Here is a 14,431-nt window from a genome sequence, read left to right on the forward strand (position 1 = left end):
GATTCGCCGATCTCCAAACTATTCTTTCCAGAACAACCGGAAGTATATGATTTGTAGATCAGATTATCCGGGTAAATGACACGCGCTCCGTGAGCTGACGTCAGATTCCAGGAAGCAGGAGCTGCAGCTTCGTCTCAGAGGGTCAGGATTTGATCAGGTTTTGATCAGGGTTTAGGCGCTTGATGGTGCTGTGTTTTACCGTGTTCACCGGCTGCCAGACATGGAGAACTGGAGCCTTATTTCTGCATGTGTTTTACTAGGACTAACGGCGAGATGGGCTGTGTCTTTCAGCTCTTATTCGGGTTAGTGTGCAGTTCAATCGAAACTGTAAGATTGTGTGAGAGTTCAGGAAATAGTAGTCGTGCATTAGGTATATTAACAACCTTGCGCTTTTAACATGTCTATGAACTGAAGTATCTTATTCTAAACGACACAGAGCTGATGGGAATCATCCACCAGTCTGTATAGAACTGATGTTTCTACTTCTATAATCTCTAGGCGCTGGTAAACCACCAATGTTTGGAGACTATGAAGCACAAAGACACTGGCAAGAAGTAACCTACAATCTTCCTGCTCAAGAATGGTTCGTCATTCATTCATCGTCCCTCCGTCTGTTATTCATTAATATAATACTTTCCAAAAGTCAGAGGCCATTCTCCACGTTTTAAAGACTACTTTCCAGTAACACAGTCATTGTGGAAGAGTACAATAGTTTTTAGTGTAAGAGGAAACTAAAATTTTAATCTTAGAAATGCGTTGTTCTTTCTGCTTCAAGTGATCTCATACAATCGACTCGAGTTCATCTCTGGGCTCTGGGGTGGATCTTCTTTGTTAGATTTGTAAATCTTCTTCTTTTTTGTCTATTCCTTTTTTCAATTTTTTTGCAATTACATATTCATTCAGACCCATAGAATACAATGGAAGAATGGACAGAATCCCAAAGATAGAAGCTCCAGGATTCCAGTTTATCTGCTGACAGTTTTGGTGGTGTAACAGGCCTTGCACAGTGGCTGTGCCATTTACGTTTCCATGCAATATGGAAGACTCCTAACATGGAAGAACTCAAAGGGCACATATTATACCCCTTTCCCACAAATTCCCACAAAAAAACACATCATTAGAATCAAACCACATGCCACATTTCTTACCCTGCCTAAACAGTCCCGTTCTGAACGCCTGTTGGGAACTAGACTCTGACCCTGTCCACACTGATACGGATATTTGGTTTTGTCTGTGTTTTGTCCTCCCGTCAACATGAAAACAGCATTGTAGGTCACTGCAAACAGGTTTTTGAAAAAACAATCCCAGGTGGGAATTTTTTAAACCTCCATTGTCACTTTTCTTTTGTTGATGAAGAAAACTGAGCTTATCGGAAACACAGACATCATGCAGTGTGACTGTCTGGCTGAAATTCACAGTTCCTCAGACCCATATATAGTGCACTAGATAAGTCATGAAACTACAATGTATGCATTCAGATATCACTAGATTTCAGATTCCCACATATGAATAAATATAAATGTTATTGTGTAGTGCACTACAAAGGGAAAATGAAGTGATTTGGAATTAAACCTTTGTTTCTCTTATGCTTAATGGTATTTTGATGTATCCATTAATAGATACTATGGTCTCATATTGGACTGGCATATTAATGCAGCCGTTTAGTATTTAGTATTCATCTGGATGGGCAAATGTTCAAATATTCAGAGATATTCAGTTTTTTTATATATATTTCTGGATCTGTGTGGATGGGGCCTCTGTGTAAACCACACGTGAGAACACAGCAGTGACTTTCTTTTGGCTTTCTTCTCCGTTCTCATTTTCTCCATCAGTAAACTTAGTTCTCCATTTTTAACCTTGTCTTTGCACTCTCGTATAAACAAGGGTCCAGTGCTGTATTTAAGAGATACTCAGATGAGGAAGCGAGTTCCTATGGCTCTGCTACATATGATGCAGCACAAAATCAAGACTCATTTTATCCCTTGTTTTCACACATGGGCAGTTCACCAAAACCGATTAGGCTGTTCTGTTTTACAAGTTAATGTGCTAATGCACTCAAAATAGATTTTTCTTTGGATAATATGTCCCTCCTTGTGTACACTTTGACAGAAAATTAAATGAAAAATGGGTCATTTCTGACTTTTGAAGAGTACTGTACATTGCTTCATTTACATATTGTTACTAGGAATTATGCAACACTTTGACAGTTTTATAACAGTAAGCTTCTGGTATCTTTTCGTGCAGTGATGGGTTTTTTTTCTGTGCTCACAAAGGTATTTCAACACCACAGACAATGACCTGGGCTACTGGGGCCTGGACTATCCCCCTCTAACAGCTTACCACAGTCTTCTATGTGCTTATTTGTAAGAGTCTTACTTTTAATTATCTATGGCCATCATAAAGCCGTAAATGTATTTTAAAAATAAATTGTTAGTGGTTGTCTTTTTTGTTTGTTTTTGTGTGTATAGTGCAAAAGTGATTAATCCTGAATGGGTGGAGTTGCATAAATCTAGAGGCTATGAGAGTGCATCACATAAGCTGTTCATGCGTACGACAGGTAAGTGTCTATCCTACAGATCATTACTATGTGTAAGTCCTACTGTGTTAGTTTTGTGGACTGTGTCAGGAAACAATATATAATGGCAGTGTCTTGCAGTTGTTTAATTAATTGTAGTTCACCTGTATGTTGCCAACATATACTGCCCTTCAACATTCAACATTTGGAAATTATTTTATTTAGTAAATTCTACAGAGTACATTGAAATACAGCAAGTAATACTCAATACAAGTCCATAGTTTTATTAACTTTATTGAAATAACATTCTCAATTTTTTACAACTTTCTCAGCCTAATCCTTACAGAATGATCAATGTTCATTGTCCATTACATTTTGAAATTGCAATGAATTCTACCAAATCTTAAAACCTATTTAGTTTTAATTGAGAAACATAATAATTAAACAATTTCATACATGTACTGTCAATTAAATTGGATTTATATTATTGACAAATGCAATTCCATCATTTTTGTGTGGGTATTGGAACATTTTATTCAGTAACGTGTGCACGCTCAACTTTTAAGTGAGGAAAAATGCTACAAATTTACATATAAAAGGCATTCATTGACTGTAAATTAAACAGGATGAATCAGTGTTCGAGATTTATTGTTGTGTTTGCTGTGTAATCTGAAATTTATGAGCTCTCTCTCCCCCACCGTTTAGTTCTTTTTGCAGATATATTGATATTTATTCCAGCAGTCATTCTTTACTGCTTCTGCCTCAATGATGGTTCCTCCAAAAAGAAGGTAAATTGAATTGTGCTTTGTATTCACTCTAGTCATTTCATTGCAGTGAGGCTTTTCTAAGTTTTGAGGTTTTGCTTCTGTTTACTTCCAAAGGTTGCCACAGCCCTGTGTATACTGCTTTATCCTGGACTAATACTGATTGACTATGGCCATTTTCAGTATCCTTTACATTGTTTTTTTTTTTTTTTTGTTGTATATCTTTGAGAAATCTTGACTTCAGGTGTGCACTGGTAGTACAACACCACTTTTCATAGACCCTAACAGTTTATCAGATATAATAGTGTAAGCCTGGGTTTGGCTATGTGGGGTGTGCTTGGGCTAGGGATGGGATGGGACCTGCTTGGGTCTCTGGCCTTCACCTTGGCTCTTAATTACAAACAGATGGAACTGTACCACTCAGTGCCCTTCTTCTGCTACCTTCTGGGCAAGTGTATTAAACAAGGCCTTATGGGAAGAGGGTAAGTTTTTGAAGGTCTAGCATTTGAGAAAAATAATGCATAGAATATTAAATAGAATTTCCTTACATTCACATACATTTAATATTTAAGAATTTGTTTTCCCTTTTTTAAAAATTAATTTATTTTTTTACTTCATTGAAATTTGGCATATTTTAAAACCTGTGTACACAATGTCTATTCTTGTATATTACTACTCTGAAACTTACTGCTTAATATTATGCAGCATAACACACAAAAATCTGGCCCAGTAGTGTGAGAGTCTTAACAGCACTATCTAGAATGGAGTCCAATTAATTTCCTATTATTTCACAGAACATTTCAAGGAAGCAGGGGAACTCTGCATCTTCTAATGTTTGCAGAGTCGAGTGCATTGACATTAAACTCAGTAACTATGTTAATTCAGGATCAGTTTCCCAGACTCAAATTTGTACGGAAGATAAAAATGGATGATTATTAACTAGCACAGGAAGACTACTATATTAAAGAATTGCATTTTAAAGGTGGCATTTCAGTTTGGATTAATGTGAGTATTTGTAACAGCTTGGACTGTCTCGTGTATATCCTAAAGGATACTATTGCTGCTACACAGCTTCCTCTTACTACCTTACATCTGTTAATATAATAACAGTGCACCAAGGGCATTTGGTAGCAATTGCATTGTTGGATTAGTCTTGCTGGGAAAATATGTCCAGATGACTCTCTGACCATGCCTGACCCTCCCTGCTATGCCTGTGTATGCAACTTTACTAGTACAGCTGAGTTGGATCAGCAACTCCAGCAACACACTTGCAGCAAACACAAACATTTTAAGGACATAAGGCATAGCTGACATTTTCAGGAAACAGTTGTGGTTGGAAAAAGATGCTGAATACAGCTAAAAACTATTTAAATATTATGTTAATATTTACATGTTAATCTGTGAAATATTAGGCACTGTAAGCTGTGTATTTTACCATAAAAAAGAATTCATCCATTACTGGAAACTTAGTAAAGAATGGATCGTGTTAAGGCATATATATATATATATAGTTGTGTTTACTGAAGCATTTCTTGTGATGTATTCCTTGTAGGCTGCTCTTGCTGCTAAAGATTTCGTTGACCGTGCTAGTGACCTTTGCCCTCTGCTGGTGGCCTTTCCTGTCAGACCCACAGCAGATCTTGCAGGTTCTGCATCGCTTGTTCCCTGTTGAACGTGGCTTGTTTGAGGTATGCCTTCGAAGGTTTAGAGCTGACCATGGCCCAGTCAGGTCTGACTAGAGAAATTAATTAATCTGCTCTGTTGTGCATTTCAAAATGTAGCCCTTCTCTAAAAGCATATCCTTTATGTTGTTACACACATCATTACACACTGTTTATCACATTCGAGTGTACAGCTATTGAGTGGTAAGTTACAGTGGGCAACAGCAGTCTGCAGTTCAGTCCAAGCTTTGGCAGGAACACCACATTATACCAATAATAATCCTTGGGCAAGAATCCTAAATCTGCATGAGCCTACCTCTGTAAAACGAATAGACATGATGTCACTGTGTATAAAAGTCATATTTTTAATGTAAATGTAAGTACTAGAATGTAGGCAATAACGCTAGAGGTTATGGTGTTGTTTACACATTATTTCCAAGCCTATGGTTTGATTTAGGAGGAGGTGAGTGTAGGGCCGTGAATAAATCTGTCTTATTTACTGTATATAGTAGAAGGTTTTCAGCACTGGACTGAGGCTTCTTTTTTGTTGCTGTGCCAGATAACATTCAAATGCAGGGTTGGCATGGAAATGTCCTTGACATCCTAATCAAAATGCACTGTACCTCTATATGAATCTATGGATGTGTGTTTGCTTGCATAAATATACATAGTGCTGCCGTTTTCTCTCTGTATCGTTGATATGTACAGTGCAGACAGCCTACTTTAAACAGAACTTTAAATACAGGAGTGGTACTCAATCAGTTTCCCTAGTCCCAGCTTATTCTTTGTTTTGCAACTATTCAAATCCCTGTCACCTTCACAAAACAAAGGGGCTGCTTGACCGTTTGAAAACTAGGTCTAAATTCGGAGTATTTTTTAAAGCAGACTCCATCACAGGCATCCAAGTGTCGAAGTGTGATTTTGAATTTTGCTCGTGGAAATGCTGTGATGTGTGAAGTATTAAAGAGGATTCAAGAGTCAGTATACGTCACACATTTGCTGGTGACATGATAATAACATAATACACAGGGTGTGAGCAACTCTCACTCTAACCTGGAGAAAGTGTGTTTGTAATGTAAACAAAAATATGGAATGTTTAAATATCTATTTAACCTTTAATTTTTTAAATGTAAAAATGTAAATTATGCCTATTTTGTTTTCACTAGACTTTTATAAAGATAATTAACTGTACATTATCACACACAGAATGCGAAGGGGAACCTTAGTATTATTATTAGTAGAAGCAGCATTAACATTAGATACATAAAAATGGCCATGTGGTGCAAAAACATTTTGTTATTTACATATTATTACATATACAATATACAATTTTTTATTATGTATAAATGACATATTATTATTATTATTATTATTATTATTATTACTTATGTTGTTAATGTTGTTGTTATATACTACATATACATTAATATTTTCACTGTTGGAAGAACACATTTTATATACATTGTTTAGTTTATATATTTGTTTATATCTTGTTAATACATGAGAGCATACAAATAAATGTGTGCCTGTGTGGGGTCCAGGGTGGTGTGGGTTTGTGTGTGTGTGTGTTGTAAGAGAGAGAGAGAGACAGGCTTCCAGGGTGGCACCTGCTTGTACTAATTGTGAAAAAGTACATGTAAGCAAGGCGGCCAGCACAAACTGTGGGCGTTAGTTTTCACTCCAGCCCTGTGTTAAGCCATCTCAAGTTGCTCACACAGAAACGGCACCAAATGCTGCAGTCAGTGATAGTGACAGCGTTTCTGGATAGGCCTGTGCTTTCACTGAGCCGACTCGTCCGTTTTCCAGTGGTAGCAAAACTCAGAGGCCAACCTCTGACACTGGGGTCAGAGTTGAGAAAAAAAGAAGTTATTCCGGAAGTCCTGAGAGCATTGGTTTGAGAGCTCATGTGCAGATGGAAGGGCACTGGATAGTCCTCAGATTGAGCGTTTGCTGGTACCCACACACACATACACACACAGCTGTGAGTTGTAGCAGCTGTGTTTGTGAAGAGTGGGCAATACTGAGTGCAGTCTAGAAGCAGATTTGTAGCTTAGCAGACACACTGTTGCACAACTGCTAAAGGCCTGTAGTGTATGAGGAATCCAATGACCGCTTCCCAGTAGAAAGGTAAACAAAAATGCGTAAATAGACCTCACTGCTTCTAAAAGGGTGTGACTCGGTTGCTCCAGGGTGGCAGAACCAGAGGCCTTGCTAGGTGCAGATTGTACAGAATGTGCTTGTTATGCAGAAAGAGGAGTCCCACGCTGACTCGCACATATTTAAACCCACGTCCCTGAGTTTACAAATAAGTGCATAGCTTTTTTTGACATCCCAGATCCTTGACACAGAGATTCATGACAAGAGTTGATCTTCACCTTTGCCCTGTGCACAAATGTCACTCAGAACCCTCAGGAATGTTTATTACACTTTCAGTTGGGAATGATTACGTAGAGTAATGCCAATTATTTGCTTTCTCTTCAGAAGCTCCAAGGTATTTAAAGAAAGACACCATATTTGTGGGCTCTAATTTTGTAACTTGCACTACCCTTAATTTCTGACATCAAGAGCTGAGGAGTAAGATATGGCCAGGTGTATTTTTACTTTGCAGTTAAATAGATTCAGAGTAGCACACATAGATTAACACATTTAATTTGTTAGAATTCATGAACAATTTATGAATCCAATTACTTTAACTGATGTATATAAATGATTATAACAAAATGTTTATAGCATGTGATCAAATGATTAAAAAAATTATTCAAAATATACCTACAATAAAATAATGATACATTAACATATAAGGGCCTCAAATGCAAGATCAACACTGAATCCACTTTAAGCTTTAAAAGTTCATGAAACGTTATAAAAAAATGTTATTTGTTCCAGCAAAAACCTTTTAGTAGATTATGACATTGATGCCAGACCCCTGCCAGACTGCTCTAAGGCTACAGTAAAACACAGAGGTGTAAATGTCTTGGAAAGGGTTTTTTGATAGCGGTGTCTGTCAACATGTGTTTATTGATGGGACTGTGAACTCAGAAGTGTGCACAGGCATTTTAAATGCAAATCTGCAGAAAGAAATACCTGAATATCTGAGCTACTCCAGTCATTTGGGAAAGAGTAATTTCCCAATAAAGGAAATGTATAATATTTTTCAATATTTTCAACTGTTTAATATGATTATTTTACAAACATAATTAACATCATTGTAATGCATAAACATGCTAAAACCTTTTGAAGTCACTATTCGTTAAGACCTGTTCTCTTCTATGAAGATTAAAGCATATATGAAGTTTTATAATGGCAACAGCATACATAAAACATTCATTCATTCATTATCTGTAACCGCTTTTCCAGTTCAGGGTCGCGGTGGGTCCAGAGCCTACCCAGAATCACTGGGCACAAGGTGGGAACACACCCTGAAGGGGGCGCCAGTCCTTCACAGGATACATAAAACAGCTCTTTTTAAATTTAATGTAAACATTAATTAAGGCAATGTATCCATGTCAGTGTGTGATACTAGTTACTTTTACGATTATGATTATGACTAGTTATGTTTATGAGTACATTTTTTTAAATTTGAGTGAATTATGTCATGTGTTTGTGTGCTGTCAGGATAAAGTGGCCAACACATGGTGCAGCTTGAACGTTCTGATAAAGATCAAGAGCCTGCTGTCCAGAGACACTCAGCTGCTCCTCAGGTAATCCTCCTCCACTCCTGTGTCCATCTATTTACTATTGCCTTCCATCCGTTTAGCATCTAGCCTTCTCCACACCTTATGGAGTCCTCATTACGACTGAGTGCACTGAAGATTATCAAACCTTAAGGATATCTGTGAGCTTTGGTAAACAAATGATATCTGCTCGGTAATCTGCAGATGGACTTGCCTGAGTTTTCTCACAAAACAAAGGGCTTTTATTACTTTATCTCGGTGCCAAATATAGCCGCTCTATGGGATTTTATGCACATTCACTTTGTCAGACTGAGCAGAGCATTTACCTCTATAAGTATGTTTAAAAAGTGTTTAAAAATAATAGCTTGGCCTTGGATTATTAGATAAAGTTTTGTAAACTCTACACCTAATACTGGGCATGTTTTAAGCAATTGTTGTGGACCGCTGCACATATTACTACTCTGTTGGTGCTGGGTTGAGTTTTCAGGGCCAAGATTATTAAGAATGTCAACAATTTTTCAACATTTCTGGACAACAAATCAGAAGGAGCTTGATGTGAAATGCACCACTGAGTCAATTTATTCCTAGTGGTGGTGATGGGAACCAGATGCCTAGGGTATTTTATGCATCTGAAAAACTGACAGATAAGATTACTTAATTCATTTTTATGAATTTGTATAGTAATGTCTACAAAACGTGATTTCACATCACACCACTCAGAATGACTGTGTACATCTCAGTGACTGAACACTGCCGATATTTAGAGGACCTTAATGTATCAGTCCATCACTGCAGTCATTTAGAGCATGGCTTGCATGACCCCATTTAGTCATTAAGCTCAAACAAGGAAAGTGGTGTTCAGATGACCTTTCCATAAATTTTGCATGGGTTGAGCTACTACTAAAATGGCAAAATATAAATCATATCTTGAGTCATCACCAGACTGTGCCAATATTTAATGCATTTGTTACATAGCCGGGGTGCTGTTCCTTGGTCATGAGTAAATATAAAAAGAGTAAGCAGTTACATCCTCAGGCTTCATGAATTGGGTTTTATTACTGATGTTGGCGAGAGGTATGACGATATATATATATAGCCGTGTAGAAAGTATGACATATTGTATTTATACTGTACTTTCAGTTTTGCTCTCACTATACTGTTCATCCTGCCGTCATCGTTTAAACTGTTGACCAAACCCAGTCTGTGGCAGTTCAAGCTGGCCTTGGTAAGTAGAGCAAAAGTGTTTATAACTGTGTGGTGTAAACTGAACAATGGTTGGCATTTTTGGCCCTTTATTATCTAACTAGCCTTGTACTCCAGGTGAACTCGTCACTGGCCTTTTTCCTGTTCTCCTTTCAAGTCCACGAGAAGTCCATCCTTCTGCCGGCCTTGTAAGTCTGGCCATTCTATTAATTTTATTGTCTCACAGTATGGCACTCATAATATGTGTGACCTCTTAATATGTCTATAAGGTGGTATTAAAAGGGCTATGAGTTGTTTATAGCTTTGAGCCTTTACCTTAATGATGAAGCGGTTTAAAGCAATTCAAAACATTTGACTGAGATATCGTTCTGTGGGAATACTGCCTGTTGCTATGCACAAGAATGAAAATACAGACCTGCACAGATCTAAATCTTCTGGGGTTGTGATGCCATGGAGATGCCAAGAAGTATATTTAAGGTTTAGAATTTTTTTTTTTCATGAAAATCTGGTGCAGGTTTTGTACTAAAATACATCAATAGATTGGACTCTTGTGTTTGCCTGGAGGGATATATATAAAAGGCAGTCTAGTCCCTCATAACAAAAGACACATATAAATCTCATCCATGTTTTCCACAAATGATCTTCCAGTATTGTTTTTCATATACCAAATCTGAATTATTTTGTTCCCGCGCATCATTTCGACAATAGCAATTAAAAAGAAGCTGTGTTCTCCCAGTTTACATCTGCCCCTTAACAATGCCAGTCCAAATGCTAGGGAGCCTTATAATCATTTACATCCAAACTTCACCATATGTGTATATAAAGTACACAGTACCACCTGTGTGGATTTGGTTACAGATTTCCTTGATCTATTAAGCTAGATTATCCAGATTGTTGCTTTATTAACTGTTGAGTTATATCCTGCACCTGTTGTTCAAATCAATCAGTAATGCATGTCACTGGATTAAGAGAGAATTCTGGGCTACAGTTTTGTGTGTGTGTGTAGGATCAGCTCTGAGGCCAATGGTATGGGTGTAACAGGATCACAAAAGTAGGTCCTGTAATTACTGGCTCAGGGAGGAGGGCTTGAGGAGGTCATACCTACAAGCCCCCCAGTCTTGATAATAATAGCTTTGACGTCAGGTAAATGTGTCTTCCTGTATGATACATTTCAGGTTTCACAAGCACATTGTGTTCGTATGTTTTTTAAATGCCTGTTAAAGACGGGCTTAAAGTAGCTTTGCTGCTCCTCATAACTTGAAGTGTTAATGGACAGTTAGTGTTAGTCGCAATTCTCGCTGTGTCCCTTGTTTTACTCATATGATAGTGGGTTGCATTGGGAGTCATTTCTTGAAGGAGCTTGTAAAAATGAATACATTTTGTGGGCTTTAAAAACTGGTGAATTTTTTTGACTAGGAGCATTGTGCGGGATCATGGATCAACACAAGTCATCACTAATCAGCTCACAGACAAAAGGAGTGGGGGCTTAAATCCTTTACTTTAAAGAAACAAGCGAGATAGTGGCTGAGGCTGGACTCACAGTATTTAATTAGCTATTTGATTTGTTTATAGGCCAGTGTGCCTTCTGATGAATGAACTTCCTCTCATGGCCATATGGTTCCTGCTGGCCTCCACTTTCAGGTAAGCAATAGCTTTTACATTTGGGGTGGTATGGAAAATGGACTGGTACAGTTCAACAGATCAGTGTTTGGTTCTCTGTTCCTTTAATGTAACACATATTCCTGTGTGCATGTGTGTGTGTCGCCCTGTGAAGGACTGGAGCCCCCTCTAGGGGTTCCCATCTTGCGCCCAATGATTCCGGGTAGGCTCCGGACCCACCGTGACCCTAATTAATGAATATTCTCATGTAGTAGTCACAGTGGAAAATAAAGTAATGCAGTTGAATTGGTTAAAATAAAGAGGCTTTATTGTTACTGCTCATCAACTTAGTTTATTTTTGTCTGAATCTTTTGCCATGTTTCAATACTGTGTCATTGTATCCATGACCTCAGGCAGGCACCTCATTCCAGCACTTACATGACAGAAAGATATGGTCAGTGCTACTGTTTTAAATATTTAAGCACAGGCCTGATATGGTGAAGCACGTCTCAGAAATAACACCACTTACAGATATAGAAATGAATATTTCTAGTTTACATAATATTTGTCATTAATGGGATGACTTTAGTATACTGAGAACATTACAGATACTGTCTGTAGTTGAAGAACACAGAGAAAATACATGTATCTTTTAATAAATCATGATTAGACCAGATTGCTTAGTGCTGTATGTGAAAATGTAAATACGGCTCTTTATATTTGTAAATGCTTATTTAATGCTACTGCACTTCTATAGTAACTGATCAAATATATAAAAAGAAACAACCTTATACAATACCACTTTAGAATAAGACTTTACTTATCATGGTTTATAAATGGTTTTCTGTTTATTAATTAAGTTGTAAACGCATTAAAATGCCATTCATAATCATTTATAACACATAGATAGAAAGTGCAACAGTGACCTGCTGTTCGCCAAATAGTGAACCCACATCCATCTACACTGTTAAACCGCAAATCTTTGGATACTTACCTTTCTTTGCCTTCTCCATCAGTCGACATTAACTCCGTCAGCTTCAGCACAGATTTGTTAACGAGTTTAACCCTGTATCAACCAACTTTCTCAGGTATTTGTTTATACTTCTGACACTTTCAGTATTAGACAAAAAATAGCTCAGTTACCTTTTTAATCTGTGTTACAAATGATTATTAATGACTTTTAAGGTGGTTACAACTGAATTAATTACCATGTATTAAACAGATTTGTAAACCATTTATAAACTTTTATAAGTCTTATTTTAAAGTGGTACCCCTAATACTTATATATTCCTTTATTTATTACTAACAGTAGTCATTATGAAAAAAATAAGCTTGTGACTGACAGAACTGGGCTTAGACACTTGGATCCTTCCCGGACAGCTAATTACTGCGCACATGCTTTAGTGTATGGATATCATGACATAGTCCACATGCCATTTCAATAAGTGCCTTCTGTGCAAACACTGTGCTCTTGATTCATACGGGCAGCTTCCTCAACTATAGTTTCATTAGCGATAGCTATGTTTTCGTCTTTTGTGGAATACATACTTTTTTGTTATAAAGTATAATTCAGTTTTCCTCCCTGAAGGAGTTTTTGTCCAGCTGTTAGAGCAAACACCCTCAGGGGATAAACAGAGACAACTAACTCCCACACATTTTAATGTTCCAAACAAACGCATATTAAATTTAATGATTATTTAAAAATTGCTGCAGAATGTTGCGCGGATAAACTGGCCAGTTGTATTGTTTTCAGTGGCACAATGAACCCAGAATCAGTTCACACTGACTGTTGTGTTTTGTTGACAATAGATGTTTTGTTGGTCATCAGTTTATAGACAAACTGTCATTCTTCTAGAATCCCAGAGGTTACCTGCCTAATGGAATGGTCTAACTTTAATGTTGTAGCAGGGTGCAATATTAATGCTGGGCACAAAAAAAATTGCCTCTACATTATTATGTTGCTTGACATGTTACTTGTACATTGTATGACCAGAAGTGTGTCCTTGACTGCTCTTTGTCCTGTAGTATGCTCCCACTGTTGCTGAAGGATGGGCTTCTCCTGCCTTATGTGGTGATCTCACTGGCCTTCCTCTACTTTGGTGTGTCCCTTCTCTCGGCTTTGGACAGAAGCTCAGAGGAAGAGCTCAGACTGGGCTCCTGTCACAAAGTTACACAGCACCTCCTGTCCAAACACAACCTGAGCCTGCTGCTCAAATTCTCGGTAAGGAGATCACCATAACTCATGGTTTAGAGCACTGTTCGTGTGTCTAGTAATCTGTCAGCTCAATTCATTTAACGCATACATATAGAAGACACAAATAGACAGTATGTTAATTTATCTTGATAGAAGTAAAGGTAATCTATATTTGATTTGTTTTTCCCTAAGAAAAATTGATTCCAAACACACTATTCAGTGTGTGACATCACACAGATCCACACATTTATTTACAGTATCAGCATAAACAATAGGGCTTTGGGATAGAGCTAGGGTTTCTGTTATCATTCTGGCATTACTGATCCCTCAATAGCATACTAAGTAAGACAGGTTATTGTTTACACCTCCAGCTGGGCCCTTTTTTCACTTGGACAAAAATAAAGTTGGAGGGACTTTAATACCAGAGTGTGGGGCTGTTTCAGTTTCCTGAAAATCATCAGGTCTCTCAGTGACTCTCAGTTTCAATGATGTCTTCTTCTGTGCTAACAGAAAAGGTGCTCTTCATCTTGTCTTTTTACAGTTCAGAGTCTCGGTGGTGGCCATGGCTGGGTTGAGCTTTACGAGCGTGGTGCTGGAGCCTCCGGCTAGGCTGCCTGATTTGTTTCCAGTGCTAGTCTCCGTTTTCTCTTTCCTCCATTTCCTGGCCCTGCTACTATATTTCAACCTCGTCCAACTGACAGAGCCACCCAGCAAAAAGAGCCAAAAGAAAACAAACTGAGAGAGGGTCTCCAGGCACCACTCGTCAGTCAGCATTCAGTAAGGTCCCAATGAAAAGGGGCTAATCATGGAGAAAGATGACA

The 14,431-nt window shown here is 37.9% G+C and overlaps 1 protein-coding gene across 1 annotated transcript; it reads left to right on the top strand.

Moving 5' to 3' along the window:
* The first annotated feature begins 122 nt into the window (after positions 1–122).
* On the top strand, positions 123–14,349 carry alg6 (ALG6 alpha-1,3-glucosyltransferase). Its single transcript, XM_066665931.1, has 14 exons — positions 123–302; positions 499–583; positions 2,274–2,363; positions 2,469–2,557; positions 3,221–3,303; positions 3,397–3,461; positions 3,576–3,761; positions 4,832–4,967; positions 8,556–8,641; positions 9,755–9,839; positions 9,935–10,005; positions 11,390–11,458; positions 13,442–13,637; positions 14,152–14,349. The coding sequence occupies exons 1-14, from the start codon at positions 221–223 to the stop codon at positions 14,347–14,349; spliced, it is 1,521 nt and encodes a 506-aa protein (XP_066522028.1). The 5' UTR covers positions 123–220.
* Positions 14,350–14,431: the final 82 nt, after the last annotated feature.

This window comes from Hoplias malabaricus, chromosome 3, assembly GCF_029633855.1.
Source record: "Hoplias malabaricus isolate fHopMal1 chromosome 3, fHopMal1.hap1, whole genome shotgun sequence".
In the NCBI taxonomy this organism is placed as follows: Eukaryota; Metazoa; Chordata; class Actinopteri; order Characiformes; family Erythrinidae; genus Hoplias; species Hoplias malabaricus.